The following is a 14,488-nucleotide window of genomic DNA, read 5'->3' as shown; positions in this document are numbered from 1 at the left end:
GCCATCACCATTCCCCTGAAGAGAAATGACACCTGGCTAAAAGAACCACTGTGTATAAAAGTCATTTTGTCCCACCTCCTGGTGACCATCCTGTCTAAACAACATTATGGCAAGATTAGCTTTGTCAGATGGCATGCATTATTCATGAGGAGAAAATGAAAGGTATCTAAGGTTGTGTTATTACAGACTTGATGACTTCTCTGTGTGGCTTTCTTTTTTTCCTCCACAGTGAATCTGGCCCCTATACTGTAAAACCCACAGGGAGCCGCCACAATTGTAAAAATTCCCCTCTATCTCATTTTCATCAGCAACCTTTAAAAGAAGAAAGCAAATTATTTTGCTCAGCACATACAATTACAATGTGTATTACTCTGTTATAGATTAAAAGCGAAGGACTTTCTCTAAAAGAGAGTCTAAAACAAAAGAGAATGACAGGCAGGGGTGGGTTTAAAAAAAAAGAGCTGCAGAGTTTGACAATTGAGTTATAATATCATGTTCTTTATGAATAATTAATTTGATGGCACTAAGGCCCCTCAGAAGGTAGATTAAATTCGTTCTGCCATGTCTTAAAACTTAGATATGCTTCATTAGTGTGGAAAATGGTGGCAGGCATGTTGGGCTTTCACTTAGGCTGTTTTAGTTAATGATGTGGCGCTGGAGACACTTGTCACCCTAGCACTGATTCACATAGTCACAGATTACATTTGTTTTGGTTATATTACAATTATTTGGTTAAAAATTCAAGATTTTAACATGTTTTTCTATCAATATTTGCTTGTTTGTATAATGACACCATTTTCTTAATTTTGTCTCTGTACATCACAGTGACGTCTTTAAAATGAACCAGTGGATATGTGATTTTGAGCGTATATTTTCAGTTTAAATTCAGAAGAAGTGTTTTAAGTTCTGTTGGCTGCAGAATTCTTTTAGAGTTTAATTACAGTATTTCTTAGTTATAATTTTGAAGTGTTGTCTTAGTTCCGTTTTCAATTAGATATAGAGTTTAAATGGTTTGAAAACTACTAAATTCTGCGCTGTATGCTCTGTTTTTTTATTGCAAAAAGCTTGGTTAAAAAAAACAACTTCACCAGATATCTGTACAACACTGAAATTTGTTTTGATTTTGGAAGACGTTTATTAAAAAGACATCCTTTTGCTTCTAAAAATGGTTGAAAAGTGAAATATCTCTGAAAACACATTATACAGCCAACAGATTTTAACTGTTCAAGACGCTTCTTTATGCTTACTCCACACAACTCTGCTGCCCAAACCATAGACAGTATGAAAAAGATGGACAGGGAGGGCAGTGCTGAAGTGCTTTAAACCTGCAGTCTTTTTACTGGCCACCAGAGGGTGATACGTGTGGTTGCAAAAAGACTTCCAGTCCTATATAAGTCTATGAGAAAACCACTCTCTGTCTTGACCTTTGGAAACACTTTCCTGAAGAGTTTATAGGCTCAGTCGCTCATTTCAGTCATACTGAATGCAAAATTAAGTCCATTTTTAAATTTTAGTCATACTCTTCTTTAGAAAGGAGGATTATCTGGGATCTGGGGACATTGTCAGTTGCGAGTCGTTAGCCAGTGACTGTGCAGTTTCACACTCACATCCACCATCAAAACGGGACTTCAGAAACCAGTGGGTGATGTCACAGTAGCCGCGTCTTTCTTTTATACTGTCTGTGGCCCAGTAACTGTCCCGAGGCCTGTACAAATAAACTCACCATGCAACACACATAAGAGACATAACCCCATGGGAACATAATTTACATGTAGATGCAAATAAATGGCTCTTTTATATTTCACACTTGGTGTCTGGTAATGCTTGTCTCTGTTTCACAACCAAGTAAATCATATATATAAAAAAAAAAAGAATCAAAGAAATGGGTTTGCATTTTTTTTAAACAGCCAAGTCTGATCTAGACCTCTACTAAATGTTTACTTCTGACCAAAATTAACGCAATTTAGAACGCTATATGCCATTTCTGACAAGGGAAACATGAATTCATGGTTGACATTGGGTAAAAGTCAGTCTTTGTAAGATCCTGAAAATCAGTCTATCACCTTTCCACCATATTTATACATAAACAGACTTCTACTTAAACGTCATGACTGGCCAGCCAGATTTAGCCTAATAAACAATGCAGATGGATGCCTTGTGCTTGGTTGGAAACAAGGTTGTATTACCTCATGAGATCCTTATAATCACTAAAGGCATATCCATTGCGCCACACTCATATTTTGAGTAAAGTCTTGTACTCTACAAAATTTTTCATAAACTTTCTAAGGCTTTCATTGTGAAAGCATTTGATTCTTCAGCACAAGCAGAAAATTCTAAAGGTAGCAAAGTAAGCTTGAATGAACAATGTACACTGTGCTCAAGAACTTTGACATGCCATCACATGACGTGCCACGTATTCACAGCGGCAGCTGACAATAATCTGTCTTCAACTCTGTGGCCTCGGTCATTGTTAAATGAGGCGCATGATGTGTGTCTCTTTTGTAAGTCCCCTCTGTGCCTCATTCCCCTATAATAGCAGTATTATTTTCCTTTTACCAGAGCAAGGAAGTGTGATGGTATTACCCCAGAGTAAAACACAAACTTCTGTTGTGCTGTCGGTCAGAGCAGCCACTATGACATGGTGCTCTGATAACAGGCTCCACTGTTGCTTCCTCAAATGAAATTTTCAGAGCATCTTCAATTTGTTGAAGACAATTTTATGTATCACGCACACATAAAAGAGCAACTATTCCTGTAGCAGTTTATGGCTTAAACAGATTATTTCTATCAATTTGGACAGAAAAATCTTATAACTAAATAAATTTAGTCTTCCAGTACGTGGAAAATTTTATTTTAGTGCTTTTGGCACCTAAAAAGTTGAACTTTCTTGAGGTAAATAGTTTGTGAAAACAGTTGCAGGACAGAAGCACAGGCAACAATATCTCTCCAGTGGTTACTTGACAAGTGCTTCAGCATTGCATTTGCTACTTCATTCATGGTGCCTTCTTCAATGTAACTGACATGAGGGCAGAATCATATATATATATATATATATATATATATATATATATATATATATATATATATATATATATATATATATATATATATATATATATATATATACTGCTCAAAAAAATTAAAGGAACACTTTTTAATATCAGAGTATAGCATCAAGTAAGTTAACTTCTAGGATAGTGATCTGGTCAGTTAATTAGCAGAGGGGGTTGTTAATCAGTTTAGCTGCTTGGTGTTAATTAAAATTAACAACAGGTAGACTAGAGGGACAAGAATGAGGCAACCCCTAAAACAGGAATGGTTTCACATGTGGAGACCACTGATATTTTTTCCCCTCCTCATCTTTTCTGACTATTCTTTCATTAGCTTTTCATTTTGCCAGGTCAGTGTCACTACTGTAGCATGAAGCGATACCTGGTGTTACACAGGTTGAACAGTCAGTCCAACTCCTCCAGGATGGCACATCAATATGTGCCATTGACAGAAGGTTTGCTGTGTCTCCCAGCACAGTCTCAAGAGCATGGAGGAGATGCCAGAAGGCAGTAACTCTAGGAGAGCTAGACAGGGCCATAGAAGGTCCTTAACCCATCAGCAGGACTGATATCTATTTGCTTTTGCAAGGAGGAACAGGGCGAGTACTTCCAGAGCCTTATAAATTGACCTCCAGCAGGCCACTGGTATGACTGTCTCTGACCAAACAATCAGAAACAGAGTTCATAAGGCTGGCCTGAGGGTTCGATGTCCTCTAGTGGGTGCCTGTGCTCACTGCCCGGCACCGTGGAGCCCAATTGGCATTTGCCATAGAACACCAGAATTGGCAGGTCCACCACTGGCGCCCTGTGCTTCTCACAGATGAGAGCAGGATCAACCTGAGCACATGTGACAGATGTGAATGGGTCTGGCGAAACCATGGAGAACATTATGCTGCCATGTAACATTGTACAGCATGACTGGTTTGGTGGTGGGTCAGTGATGGTCTAGGGAGCCACAGAACTCTACAGTCTAGGCAATGGCACCTTGACTGCCATTAGGTATCAGGATGCATTGTGAGACTCTATGCTGGAGCAGTGGGTCCTGGGTCCCTCCTGGTGCACGACAATGCCCGGGCTCATGTGGCGAGAGTATGCAGGGAGTCTCTGGAGGATGATACCCCCACACTCACCTGACCTAAATCCAATACAGCACCTCTGGGACATTATGTTTCGGTCCATCCGACGCCACCAGGTTGCACCTCAGACCGTCCAGGAGCTCAGTGACACCCCATTCCAGATCTGTGAGGACATCCCCCAGGTCACCATACATTATCTCATTAAGAGCCAACGTTGTCAGGCATGCGTACGAGCACGTGGGGGCCATACAAACTACTGAGTACCATTTTAAGTTGCTGCAATGAAATTTCAGCAAAATGGACTGCTGCATTATTTTTTCACTTTGATTTTGGGGGGTGTCTTTGTCTGTGGGTTGATAATTTTCATCAAACAATGTGGCTTCATTTGTACCTCTAGATATCTAGCTGATATCTGTACAGTATAATATTACAAATGTTACAACTAAAATGTAACACTTTAATGTTATGATACAGTGATAATATCAGACTGTTAGTTCATTTTGTATCAACTTGAAAATCACCAGTTTTTAGTGTGTGTGGATGTGTGTTAAAATATCGTTTTGACATCATATACAGAGAGACTAGTGACAGCACTTGTGGTACAAAGAAAGCCACATGGTACAAAAAACTGGAGTAATTTGCAGAGAATTAACGGACCTCTTTAATGCAACCTCTCCAGCTCAGCCCTCTCTTTTTCTTTTCTTTTTTTTTTTTTTGCTCTTGTATGCACCCTTCATCATCTCATGAGTACTAATGAATTCAACATTTGGAGAAAATAATCTTAGTGTTTCCGACTGTCAGATCCCATCAGTGGATACACTTCTATTGGTCTGTGCTTTCCATTCAGGCTTATGTTTGATGCCTCACATCGTGCCTTCTTTTTTCTCAATTGCTAAATTGCCCCTGACAGTCCTGTGTCTTTACAGACTGTTTATTTTCAGCTACATTTGTTTTGCTTATTGTTGACGTAACAAGAATTCATTAAGTAAGGTGATTAAGTAAGGAGGGAACGGTGTGGACTATTGTTATATCCAAGAAGAGAAAGATCATGAGTCAGGTAGCAATCTGTTGTAGAGAAAAAAAACTGCTCAGCAACATGCATGCTGTTGAGATCATCCAAAGCAATGCTAAATCTTTTGTAAAGGCACTGCAGCTTTTTCATGGCTAAATCACTTGACAGGGAACAGCTGGGCAGTCGAGCCATAGAAGGCATCACATCGTCATCAGTTTGAACAGGAGCGGTGATCAAAACAGTCTAGAGGCTTCTTTGTGTGTACTTCATTCAGTGTTTACATCGGTTGCACAGTGACGCGAATTCAGCAAAGCATCTTTAACAAGTTATTTTGTTCATTCAGCGACAAAAACCTATTATCAGTAGGTGTTGAAAAGTGTTAAACACTCATAGCATGCTGTAGAAAAATAGAGGGAGGCCCCCAACAGACCTTGTCAAAACATGCAAATGAGCTTGACTTCAAGTCCGTTTTTGACAAGCATAATTAAGTTGCTCCAATTCAGGACATGTTAATAAAGAAGACTGTAGGCCTCCCCACAGGTCTTCACTAATCATAAAGCCTTAAAGTTTTTGTTTGTACATGTGTGTATGATTTTCTGTGTTATATTATCCCTCACCCCCCACATCTCCCATTTTTTATTGGATAATGAACTGTTGTAGTGTTAGATCTCCTTTCGCAGTCTTTCACCGAGTTTGAGGAGATAGGCAGGCACGAGCTGCTCGAGGTGTGGTGTTGTACAGATAATTAAAAGGCAAGAAATTTGTGTTTCGCTCTTTGATCTGCCTGTCAACTTTCTGATTAGAGACGTTAAAGCCTTTAATCAACAGTAATGTGATGATTAACGCTCCTAAACTGTTGAAAACGAAACCAGAAGAACGTCAAGTTTTCTCTTTATTCTTCCCCCGCCTCCATGTGTCTTTCCCTGAGTCAATTTCCGACAAACTGGCAAACTTTTCACTCCAGTAGAGGTTGTTAAATAAGATGTTGTGTTTGATTAGGACCAACTGACAAGTCGTATTCCTTGTTATGCAGTCTTGGCATCACTGTAGAGCTCAAATGAACTCAGTGTATTTGTCTTCCAAATCCAATAGAATGTGTTTCTGTTAATTTTTGTCCTGGACAAGCATCTTTATTTGCTTTACTAACCCTGAGCTTAGATTGGTCATAATGGTTATTATAGTGCTTATATACCACTGCGCCATCATGTATACAGGTACTCAGCTCATTATAAAATCTAATTATTTAATAGTAGCTCTTAAACTTTGAATTTATTATTTAGCTTGACTGTTGTTGAATAAAGTTTAATGTAGTTGTGTTTGTTTGTTTTTCCACGTACTTCTTTTTTGCACTGTGGCCAGCACAATTGTGTGACATAAATGTCAATACTATGAATAATGCATACACAATTAGCTTGTTCGGATATGAGTTTTTAATTCTACACTTCTACATTTTTACAATTTTGACCAAGTTTAATCAACACATAAAAAAAAATCCTTTCCAGTGATGGAAATGGAATTAATAAGTCAGCTCTGTTTGAGCTTCGCAATTGACCAATCAGGTCAATGAATTGTGGTGGAATAGGTGTACGAGCTGACCAGCCGTCTGTAGAAATTCCCTGTTTTTTAATTGAAGACCTCAGAAAGCACTGCTCCTTCCTACACATTGTTGCATGTGGGGCAATCACAGCAAGCACCCAGTCCATTAGTTTTCATTTGGATGGTTCAGTGAGACTGGTTGATTAAGTCCAGGCAAATTGCTTGTAGGAACTCTCATTCTCCACTCACTCCTCCCGCTTCTCAGCCTTTGCCACCAGCAGGGTTGTCGTTCAGGTTAATTTAATCTGGTTTGTTATACATTTAAAATACAATAGCTCTGTGGCTGTCTAGATGCCTTGGCACAGCAGTTTGCTGTAGTTTATTATTGTAGAACTTTGCATATGAATGCTCTAACTGTATTGTTAATTACACTTACAGTAAATATTCAGATTCTATTGTTACTACCCCATGGTAAGAGAAGTAATACATGACTGGTCAAAGTTTCTGCAGCTGTGTCCCACAGGGACATGTAGGCATGGGTAATTTCATAAATGGAAAACAAGCTGTTCCTTTCCAAGACTCATCAATTCTCATTGAATGAGGGTGAAGGGGACTTTTGCTGTTTAAAAAAATGTAAATCTGGCGATCTGAGAATTTGACTTTGAGGCTGAGGTGAAGGGAAAAGAGGGGGGGGAGCTCAAATAGAAAGAAAATGTAGCTTTCAGTCCCTCTCCACCCCAGTTCAGCCTTAAACAAATGGTTCTATTACCAGCTGCTTCTCCTACAGGCCTGGTCATTTATACCCATTAAACTTGCGTCTTATCACCCTAAGACGGTCTTACGTCTCTCCATCCACCAATTGTCTATAATCAGCCATTTAAACAGCAGAGGAAATTTCTTTTGTGCCTTGCTTCGGTCTGACGGACAGGCCAAACGAGCTTGGAGGAGGAGGGACGGGGGAGTAGAGAGGAATATTTTCTGTACAATGATGAATAAGCCAAGTTGAGTGGCTGACTAACAGAGATCTGTCTTAATCAGAAGTGATTTGTCAGAACAGGAGCTCTGCGGGTTCAGGGCGCAGGCGATGACTAAAACAGAGCCTGCGGAGTGAAGAAAGGCCCAGAAATCCACCCTGACTGCCCACCACTACTCAAACACATGCAAGGGGAAGGGCCGATGCATGGGCTAAGTCAGGATAGACTGGGATGGTCCAGCTTCACCCTACCCAGAATATTCCTTCTTTTAGACTTCTCAGTACTTAGTACCTAATGTTCTGTAAATTCAGTGTCCCAAAGCTGCATATGTACTGTGCTGTTAGAAGACGTTGATATTTAAAAAAAAAAAAAAAAAAAGTCAGGTTTAGGCACAGTGACCTTCTTTTCACTACAACTCTTATTAAATTCTAAATTGCTCTCATTGTGATACAGAAGTTCCTCGTTAACATTCGGTAGAGTTTATTATTATTATTATAAGTAATCTGTCATAACATCACTGAGCCCCCCCCCCCCCCCCCAATGCTACATGCCCCTCCTGTGACCTAGCAGTTGGCACCTCTTTATTTTGAGCTATCGCTCAGTGCGAAGGCGCTAGCCTCATGGCCTGTGGGCTCAGCATTACAAATACATCCCATTGTGGATACAACTTTGATGGGGGTGATGAAAGTGTGTCACCCCAGCTGTAGACTTGAAAAGTCCTTAAAAAAGCTCCTCTAAAAGTGTACAAAGACAGGTAACTTTATTCACTCGGGAGTCACAGGCATATAAGTTGACTGCTGCACTGTGTGTGTAAAAATGTGTTTATGTGTGACTGAAAGAGTTTGAGAGAAAGAGAGAGAGAAAATGCATGGTCTAACATTTTTAGACCCCTCCTTACCTCCCCTCAACCCTCCCATGGGTTTCCGTGGGTTTGTTGGAGTGTATGGATTGTGTCCGGATACAAGTGTGTGTGGTAACCTTCAAAAAGTGGTCTCAACTTCTTAATGAAAAGGAACTGAGCCTCAGAGCACACCACTGTCAGGTCTTGTACCCTTTTGGCTCAGGGGACAAAGGGAGCACGCAAAAAAATGCACCACAGAAAGAGAGACGGCCCTCACACAGTGTTTACCCTATGAAGCACATTGTGTGAAATAGGTGATGGCTCCAATTAAATGTGTCTATGGACTGGAGAAAGTTGAAGCCTATAGAGGTTTGGACTGTACCAGAATTGTTAGGTTTATGAGCAGTGCTGTCTTAACCCATAATGTGCAGATAAAGGCAGTTTATGACTTTTATTCACACAGACATATAACAGATTTTCTTCTTATTTTCCTATTTTCTTATTTCTTATTTTATCTTTCACTTCAGTTTGTTGAAAATGGTGGACACACTTCCCTAAAGTTTAAGATATCACCAAATTGCTTAAGTGATTATCTGTCAGTTAAATATATAAAATGAGCTATTAAATTACATATAAAGAACACAAAATGCTAACTGAAGAGGTGAATGCTTTAAACTTTATTTTGAACCTATTCTACCTTTCCTGTACCTCATCCTCTGTGTGCCTTCTCTGGCTTCCTCCTTGGGCACTATTGTTTCAGTTTCATCAGTCAATCTTTCTTGTGCTGTTTTTTTTCCTTAATGGTCATAACTACTTTCTCTGCTTCAGTTCAAGGTAAACGTGCTTCTTTATAAAGGGAAATGGGGGCAAGGCAGTATTACAGGCAGACAGCATGAGCCCATTGATTCAGAATAATTCCTGGTTACTAACATACACACAGTAATAAGAACAAAATTGCCTATTGTGTATGTTTCATAATTCTGATGGTAATTTTGCCTCTAAACTTATTGTTTGTGCAGGGTAATAACATTTCTACGCACATATTAGTGAATGAGGCTCACTGTGAGTGTTTTTAGTGTGAGTGTGATTATGGATATTTTTTGGGCGAGACAACTGATTGGACCAAACTTGACCAGGTTTAGGCCCACCCTGAATCAGTTGGTGTTGAAAGAATGCGTATCAGTGATCACTGCCATCACTTGCACTGTGAGGTGTTCAAGACAGACATACTAGTACAAACTAGTAAACCCTCAGCTTTGTTTTGTGCAGTAGATTATCCGTCTGGGATCTTACCATATACATAGATTCTTTTCCTTGACATACTCACATACAGGCTGCATGGATGATGTCTATATTGGATTTTGTACATGCACATCTGCCCCGAACCTTACTAGATATTACCTATTATCATAGGAACAGAACAGTGAGTGAATAAACCTGCAGTTATAGTCTGTTGTGAACACAGACAGCTGGAGACGGCTGAGTAGTCATTCCTGTTACACTTATTTGAAGCCCGCCTGAAGATTGCATGTGTTGTTGGTGCATTGTAATATAAAGTCTTTGCGGATGAGTTTGCATGGTCACAAAAAATTGCAGTCAGGATTTACACAGATGCTTTTTAGGCTTCAATGCTTTTGCTTCTTATTCACTTTCTGGATGAACTGAATTATGGATCCATTGCTTCAGTTGGCTTGTACTGTCTTGACTAAAAATTAATAGAAATTCAGCTTTCAAAACACCAGTGCAGGCATCAGCCAATGAAATCGCCTTTTATTCTAATGCGAGTGTTGGCCAATGAAATGATGCGATGCAAATATCCTGAGAGAGTGATATAGTCACTTTTGCAGGTTGGCATGAACAAGACTAGCTTCCGTCAAACATCAGGAACACCCACCTTCAGGCATTGAAGTAGCACATCCACATTACGCGCCCTGCTAACTGTATGCTCTACTCAGGTAGCAGCCTTGCCTAAAAAAAATTATCAACACATCTGTTGTGTTACATGTGAGAAAGGGCACTGCCTGGCCGTGATTCTCTCCACATTTTGCAGAGTTTATGCCTGATGTATTTTGTTTTTTTTCTTTTCTTTTCGGTACAAGAACACACAGGGTTTGCAGGGTCCTCTGCTGCTAGTCCTTACTGAGTAGTTAATTGTGTTGTCTAGCAGGTTTTCTCAGTGGTAAAGTCTATTACCAAACTAGTGGAAACATACAGTCAGTTCAAGAGTTGGAGTAGACAAAATATCTTACTCCAGCTATGTTTGTCTTTTTCAAGCTTTGTAGATAACATTTCCTTACACATCATGCACAAGTAAAGCTAATTACCCAGTAAAAAAGTTTTTTCACTGCCATGTAATTCTTAACAAAAGGTTGAAGTGTTAAGCTGTGATAAAACAGAGGGCTCTGCTATGTCAATAGTCTTTCCATGTATTTAAAGGAGAAAATTCCTAATACAGACATTATTTTCCCCCTCAGTCTAATTTGTGGCTTCAACTTTTCTATACTAATTATTTTCTACAGTTACATTACAGGAGCAAGTTAAATTAAGGCTCTCTGGTGCTGATGTAAATGTAATGTAATGGAATAATGGGCTTGTTAAATGGACCTTTGGGGGATGGGGATCTTTAACAAGAGAGTCAGAGCAAGGCCTCTGGGCCAGGGTTATTTAAATTGTTAATAGCTGTTTAAACAGGAGGGGAATATTTTAACACTAACGAGCATTAAGTCAGGAGCATTAACAGTGAATTATTTTGCCTCTCGGTTTTGTTTTTATCAACTGTACAATTTTATTTGTGTGTGTGTGTTTTTTTTAATAACCCATATTTGTCATGGTCATAAATTGGATGTTTATTTAGATTTTATGCAGTTAAACATCCTATACACATTTTAATATGTAATATGTCAACATTGCAAAAGTCAGAATAAACTACCATGCAATTTAAGGTAATTTCATCATGAGTTTAAAGCTCAGATAATAGCACAGGAGGGACCAGTTTGCTGAATTTTTTCCACAAGTGGTGACAGTTATGGGTGAAAGTATATGATGAAGATGCAATGCAGGTCACAAAATAGGAGTTTCCCCCCCCCCCCCCCCCCCCCTTTTATTATTTTCCTACATTTGTTTTTCCCTGTAACTAATGAAGATTTACACTGAACTAGTCAGCAGGAATTAATGCAAGTGTAGATGGATGCCAGAGAATGAGTAAGGAAAGGGTGGATGCTTGATAGCCAATCAACACAATGCATTCTTTGGGGAGATGATGTGTATGCCTCTTAAGTCATTGTAGTGGGAGAAACTCGTAAACCAATGATGGGAAATTTTGGAGGGCTGGAATTAGACTTGACAGTCATGTGAAATGTTAATCGTAACAACTCAAAATACTATTCTAGTGACCACAAAAGATTTGATGCAACTCTGCTCATGGTTATCCATCAAAAATGCCACGATTGAGCTTATGCAGTCCCTTCAATGTCATTTTCTTGTAATAACATATTGATTTCTTTTAATAGCAGAACATCTTGTGTAACGGCATAAGAGAGACTCCTCCTTAGAGCAAGGTTGTGCATTCTAGCTCCCTTCCAGCAAGGTTACAAAAATGGACATAACTTAAACAAAGCACATATTGTGATTTCCTGTTTTTCTTCTGCTGCTGTTTGATTTGTCAAGGACAGCCAATCACTTGTAGGTAGTCAGTATGGAAAACGTGCATGGATAGATGTAGAAAGGGCACTACTGAAAAATTATTCTTCATTGCACCTACAACAGACTTGGTTCTAGGTGCAGTGTTTAGGTAGCAGACCTAAACATTCAAACTATAATCACAAAACCGACCTTCATGCACAGTGTCTGTAATAATTGCTAAGTACCTGGAGCACAAAGTCTTAGGAGATCTTTTCTTCCACTACCTCATCCATCTTTTTACACGCTGTAAACCTTTCCAATAATGCACTTGCCATCAAAAAAACAAAAAAAAAAAACCCTCTGCTGCCGCAGGGCCTGTCACACTCATTTATTTAAAAAAAAGCCACAGCCCTGACAGAGATGGATAGATGTGCTTATTTGTCTCTTTAACAGAAGATTTCCACTTCAACTCCTTTCCTGTTTATCCCTTGTTCTTCTCCGTTCGGGACGGGGAGGGCTTGTATTTTTATGGTTATTAATACCTGCGCTCAGTCTTTTAATCTGGCCTATTTGTCACATGTGACTGTCTGACTGCACTGTTTAATCTGGGTATCCTTCAATCTGTCTCCTCCCAGATTAGAAATTAATGAAGGCAGTAAGAGACACATTTGAGTCAGTTACAGTGTGAGGGGGTAAAAGGGATGGGATGAATGGGAGACGAATGTCGTTCATTTGACAATGCTTCCTCTTTTTTCTGCTTCTCCCTGATCCCGTTCTATGCCTCTCTCCTCTCTGTTTCTCTCTCTCTTCCCTCTTGTTTCGCTGCCAGATGTAGCCCATTTTTGCACTGCTCCCCCCAAACAGGCGCTCAGCACGTGGGCCCTTTGGTGTGCGGCACCTGTGTAGTGTAATACAGTCAGCAACTGTGTTGTTTATTCCGGATTTGTTTGGTGCGCTTGAAAGCCTGTCTTTGATCCATGCAAAGATTCTTCACTTTTTTTTTTTTTCCCCCTTTTTTCTCCTGATTCATCCTCTGCCTCCCTTATTTTTAAACACTAATGCTCTAGCAGTATGGTTACATTGATAGCACCGGTGGGTTTTTCTAGTAGTGGTGGGGGGCATCTTATTTGGTTTATCTTATTTTATCTCCCCCACTTTATTTTTTTTTTTCTCATTCCCAACCCAAGGGACAGGAAAATGACAGTGACCACTGACAAGCTTGTCAGGTGCCTTGTTGGGGATGTTTTATAACTGTGCGTTAATGTGTTTACATCTCCAACTGACGAGAGGCATTTAAAAAAGTAAGGAGTAATGAATATTGCATTGGCAGAGTGGACCCCACTGGCAGGCTGGATGCTGGGATATTGTTGTCTAGAACTTCATGTCGATTTACTTCAGCGTCTTAAGAAAGTTCAACACTTCCCACAGCTGCAGTATTCTGTCTGCCTGTCTGACACTCCTAAATAGCAGTGTCTGTGTATACACTGTAAAAATATTACCACACCTAAATACGTCCAGATGGGGGGGGGGGACAAAACGGTGAGAATGGTTGACAGATGTGTGATTAGAGCCAAAAGTGAGTGCAAGCCAGCAGAGGCCAATCTTAATTTTGCACTCACTTCAAGTCTTTTGCAATCACGTAATCACTCATTGGTTTTATGATTCATTCTATTACATGGTGCAACGGTTAAACTTGTCATCTTATCATGCTGAATGTTTCTTTGCAGAACAAGTGGGGCAGGAGATCCTTACCAACCTGCACAGTGACCGTGAGAAGATCCAGAGAGCTAGAGAAAGGGTGAGTACACGCCTGATACCTGCGCGTACTCGTGCCTCTGTTCTAACACGTGTCTGTGAAATAGTAAGCTGTTACAGCCAACGTTTGTCACTTTTGTATGGCTTCTCAAGTAAACACACAAATGAAAGCTGCCCCACACAACTGTGACATACACCCTCCTGGTCATGCACTAAGTCAGCAGAGTTATATAATAAGAAGGAGCTCCGTGTGCCTGTTTATGGATGGCAGTGTTTGGCATTCAAGTAGTTGTTGCCGTCAGCTCACAGTTTAAATTTTTTTTTTGCTTTTTTAGTGATAAAATGTTGAAATGCGGCTTACTTTCTCCCTTTGCTTCCTCTCACTTAAATGGGGTTAACTTTGCCACCTGCCGTCCTTCCTCGCCCACCCTCCTGCACTTTTCCTGTGCTCCTCTGCCGTTTCACTCTGTCCTTCCGACTTTTCCTGAGAGAGTGGTGTTGCCCCTCCTTACGTACAGTCAGCCAAACAGACAGGTAGGCAGAGACAGAAAAGACCAAACACAGGAAGGGGGCCCAGCCCTGTTGGCCCCCTCAACGCAGAATGCTTAAAGATCACAACATGG

The 14,488-nt window shown here is 40.1% G+C and overlaps 1 protein-coding gene across 4 annotated transcripts in view; it reads left to right on the top strand.

Moving 5' to 3' along the window:
• The window catches only part of vti1a (vesicle transport through interaction with t-SNAREs 1A), a 117,031-nt gene that overhangs the window by 64,370 nt on the left and 38,173 nt on the right, over positions 1-14,488 (top strand). For all 4 annotated transcript variants that reach the window (XM_030754878.1, XM_030754879.1, XM_030754876.1 and 1 more), the window contains one exon: positions 13,838-13,908. In XM_030754878.1, the coding sequence (XP_030610738.1) occupies positions 13,838-13,908 (71 nt within the window). The remainder of the gene's footprint in view (positions 1-13,837; positions 13,909-14,488) is intronic.

Source organism: Archocentrus centrarchus, chromosome 19, assembly GCF_007364275.1.
Source record: "Archocentrus centrarchus isolate MPI-CPG fArcCen1 chromosome 19, fArcCen1, whole genome shotgun sequence".
Taxonomy (NCBI): Eukaryota; Metazoa; Chordata; class Actinopteri; order Cichliformes; family Cichlidae; genus Archocentrus; species Archocentrus centrarchus.
The sequence above is the reverse complement of the archived record's forward strand: the minus strand, read 5'-3'. Positions and strand labels throughout refer to the sequence as shown.